We start from the raw sequence: 3,995 nt of genomic DNA, 5'->3' as shown, positions 1-3,995 counted from the left end.
AGAGCTCAGGAGATTTATCTCAGTGCAGTGGCAGATGCAATGGCGTGAGCGCACTCCGCCTATACAAGCCTCCTCGGCACACCGGGAAGTGGCAGCGCCCGCCTGAGCAAGCCCCCTAGAGCCCCTACATAGTACCCTGATCTTTCCTACTATTGGCTGCCCTAAGGATTGTGTAAACTTCTCATTGTTCCAAAAAGTTGTATATACTGCTGCACTTACACAATAAACTTAGATCTGTGTCACTGAACCTGGTCTCCGGAGTCGGGCATGCTTTGTTAGGACTCCGTCGGCCTCACCCCTGCGGGACCCCCTGCTTCAGGCCTCTCAAGTATAAAGGGAGTAAGGGTCCTAAGGAAAAGCTTCTAGGCGAGAGATGGGGCAGGCAGGGTCAATCAACCACTTTCCACTCCCAGTCCGAGTGTTTTTTACCAACTGGCTTCAGTAAAGACAGAATTAAAGGCTTACAGTGCCTAAAGAGGGGTTAATTCCACAGAGAAGGACATTTAAGCCATTTATACTAATAAAAGGGTAATATGGTAATTAAACCGGACATATTCTGGATGTCCATCCTGACAAAGCCAGGGTTGTCGCCAGCCTGCAAGCAGCCATAAGCCCCTTGCCCAGGCCCACCCCACCCCACCCCCAGTGGGGACCCTCACCCCGATCAGGGGCATGGTCAGCCTGCAAACCACCCCACTTCCTTGCCCAGGTCAGCACCACCCCCAGCAGGGACCCCCCACCCTGATGAGGGTGTGGCCGGCCTGCAAACCTCTGGCGGCCCCTTGCCCAGGACAGCCCTGCCCCCCAGCGGGACCCCCCAACCCCAATCAGGAGTGTGGTTGGCCAGTAAACTGCCCCAGGCCCCTCACCTAGGCTGGCACTGGCCCCCAGCGGGGACCCCCACCCTGATCCGGTGTGGCTGGCCTGCAAACGGCCACAGGCCCCACACCCATGCCAGCCCCATCCCCCAAGGGAACCCCCACCATGATCTGGGACCCCCTTCAGGCCAGACCAGCCAGCCCCCACCCGTGCACCAGGTCTCTATTCTGTACTAATAAAAGGGTAATATGCTAATTAGACCAGATTACTTCCGGACAAAGCCATGGTGGCAGGGCCAAGGCAGAGGTGATTATGGGTGATCGGGCTGGCAGGGGAGACCAGTTAGGGGGATGAGCCAGCAAGGGAGAGCAGTTAGGGGGATCAGGCCAGCAGGGGAGAGCAATTAGGGGGATGAGCCTGCAAGGGAGAGCAGTTAAGGATCAGGCAGGCAGCAGGCAAGTGGTTAGGAACCAGCGGTCCCAGATTGTGAGAGGGATGTCCCAGATTGGAGAGGGTGCAGACTGAGGGACAACCCCCCTCCGTGCATGAATTTTGTGCACCAGGCCTCTAGTCCTATATAATAAAAGGCTAATATGCTAAGTGTCCGACCATTCATTCAACTGTTTGGCCAGTTGCTATCATGCACACTGACCACTGGGGGCAGAAGCTCCAACCAGTAGGTTAGCTTGCTGCTGGGGTCTGGCCAATTGGGACTAGGTGAGATAGGCCAGACATGCCCTGGAGCCCTCCCACAGTCCCTACCTGGCCCTGATTGTGAACCGGTGGTGTCCTTCAGCCTGGCCTGTGCCCTCTCACAATCCGGGACCCCTCAGAGGATGACAGATAGCCAGGCCAGGCCAAGGGACCCCACCAGTGCATGAATCCATGCACTGGGCTGCTAGTTAGCATAATAAAGGAGTTCTCCCCACTGGAGATTGATAACAGCTATCTCCCCAAGAAATTTCCCCCTGACCTGAGGCAAAAAGGGAGGGGGAAGGGGGAAAAAAGAAAAGAAGATAGTTTTTTTGTTTTGTTTTGTGTGTTTTTTTTAAACGTCCCAATAATTTAATGGCAAAGCTAGAAGAGCATTTACAGCTATCCCGGGACCTCCAACAAAACGTTTTCCTGGATGCACAGACATTCGTAATACTGACAAGTCTCAGTGGACAGCTCTGGCTGGTACACGTGGTTGAGACACCCGTTGTACAGTAGAGAGGAGCATGACAGAGGGCCTGCGAGGCATCTGGACAGCACACAGCAAAATGAAAGGCTAGACTTCCCCCCACAGAAACCCATTAAAAAAAAGTGTGTCTATTACAAAGTCACGTTTGCCATCTTTCCACTTTATAAAGTCAGCGATGCTGGAGGGTGTCTAGCAGAATCCATCCTCCAGGAATGAGTGCAAAAGGGACGTCCCTTCAGTAAGCAGATGGAAGGACCAGCTGGAGACCTCCCATCCATTTCGGACAAACACACACATACTTAAGGAAAAGGATTATTGCCAGCTTGTGTACGTTCACAATGTGATTTTTGTATTTCGAAAGCTTGAATTGTCCTTGATGCTGTCGGTGTGGGTTTTGTATTCCATAATGGTGTTGGGAGGTAGATTAAGCACTCGCCGAAGCGTATCCCGGATTCGGGCTGTGGTTGCTTGGTCGCTGGCAGTCTTATTCCATATTGAAATAATGTCCTCCTGAAACTGGACAGAGACTACAGCCCCACAGATCTCCTCCCCAACCATGAACTGTTCCCCCAACATGGCCAGGATGAGATTCTCCCAGCAACGCGATGCCAAGCCCTTCCGCAGCTGAATAACCCACTTGCCACCATTTTTATTTGCATCATCCTCCCACATGGGTTTAATTCCTTCTTTGAAGAGATGGAAGTCACTGTGGCCTGTCAGGTCCCCAGGACGTACCATGTGGCTGTAAAACCTCCAGAATTGCTCCACAGAAGCAAAGGTGCCAATCTGTTTGATATTCTGTTCATAGCTCTGTGAGCTGGTGGGTCGGCCGGGGGTTCTCCTGGAGTACCAGAAAGTGTAGTTGTACTGCAAGGGATGCTCTGCTGGTTCCGGGACAACAGCCTTCCTCTTGCTGCTGCTCTGACTTTGGTCCCGTTCCATTTTTTCCTTCTCACCATCTTTCTGTGTGCTGTTTTCTTCATTCTGATCATGGTCACCACTGTCATCATCTTTCAATGCGTCGAACTTGTTGTTCATCCTCTCGCTGTCGCCACTGCCTCACGGAGTGACTTCCGCTCCGCCCGGAAAAGAAGATAGTTTTATTTTATGAAGTGGTTTTCAGTCTCAAGATGGCAGGATGAGGTTAATAGGTGATATTCAGCAGAGGAACTTGCAGACTTAATTTTAAGATAAGGCTTGCATTCCCAGGACTTCCCCCTCTTATGCCTGCTCACCTGCACCCCGATAATCTGGGAAGGCCCCAGCATTGCCAACCTCCCGAAGGTTGTCTGGGAGGGGGCAGGGTGGGGAACATCGCAAAGCCCCTACCCAGCATTGTTCCTGTTAAAATTTCCCTGCACAGAATTGGTAGTTGGGGATGGGTGGTCCCAAGGTGTGGCTTACATGGTGAAGGGCCTGCCTGTGACATCCAAAACCCAAGCAGGCCTGCTGAAGGGGCACTGAGGCTACTATGGGGTGGGCAATCGAGGCTTGGCCGCTTGGCACTCATGGGGACGCTGCACAAAGGAATGCGTGTCCTCCCAGTATTTTTTTCTGCAAAAACGAACAGTTCAAAGTATGTGTCAGTCTTTGTATATGTCTGAGTTTCTGTGTACTACATGTGGTAAAATCTTAGCCTCCGATGGCATTACTAGAATATAACAATTTATTGGCCATATTAAATAGGATTAATTCTATGGTCTGGACCAAATTTTTAATACTAAAACCAGTTTAAGTTTGAAGATCTTTAGATTGATTATGTTTGGTGATTCTTCTGAGTGTGGATTTTCAAGGCTTTAGACCAGTGATGGTGAACCTAGGACATGTGTATGAGAGGTGACACACGAACTCATTTTTTTGGTTAATTTTTCTTTGTTAAATGGCATTAAAATATCCTATCTAATAATAGACAAACATGGTAATTAACCGTACTTTCGCTACACCTCCCATTGGCTAATCGGGGCGATATGCAAATTAACTGACAACTAAGATG

General features: G+C 50.7%; 1 protein-coding gene across 1 annotated transcript; it reads right to left on the bottom strand.

The window, feature by feature from the left end:
- Window positions 1-2,141: 2,141 nt before the first annotated feature.
- Window positions 2,142-3,082, bottom strand: LOC132236813 (eukaryotic translation initiation factor 4E type 2-like). Its single transcript, XM_059700123.1, has one exon. The coding sequence runs from the start codon at window positions 3,038-3,040 to the stop codon at window positions 2,336-2,338; it is 705 nt and encodes a 234-aa protein (XP_059556106.1). The 5' UTR covers window positions 3,041-3,082; the 3' UTR covers window positions 2,142-2,335.
- Between the last annotated feature and the right edge of the window lie 913 nt (window positions 3,083-3,995).

Source organism: Myotis daubentonii, chromosome 6 (assembly GCF_963259705.1).
Source record: "Myotis daubentonii chromosome 6, mMyoDau2.1, whole genome shotgun sequence".
NCBI lineage: Eukaryota > Metazoa > Chordata > Mammalia > Chiroptera > Vespertilionidae > Myotis > Myotis daubentonii.
Note: the sequence above shows the minus strand (reverse complement) of the source record. Positions and strands in the feature narration are given on the sequence as shown.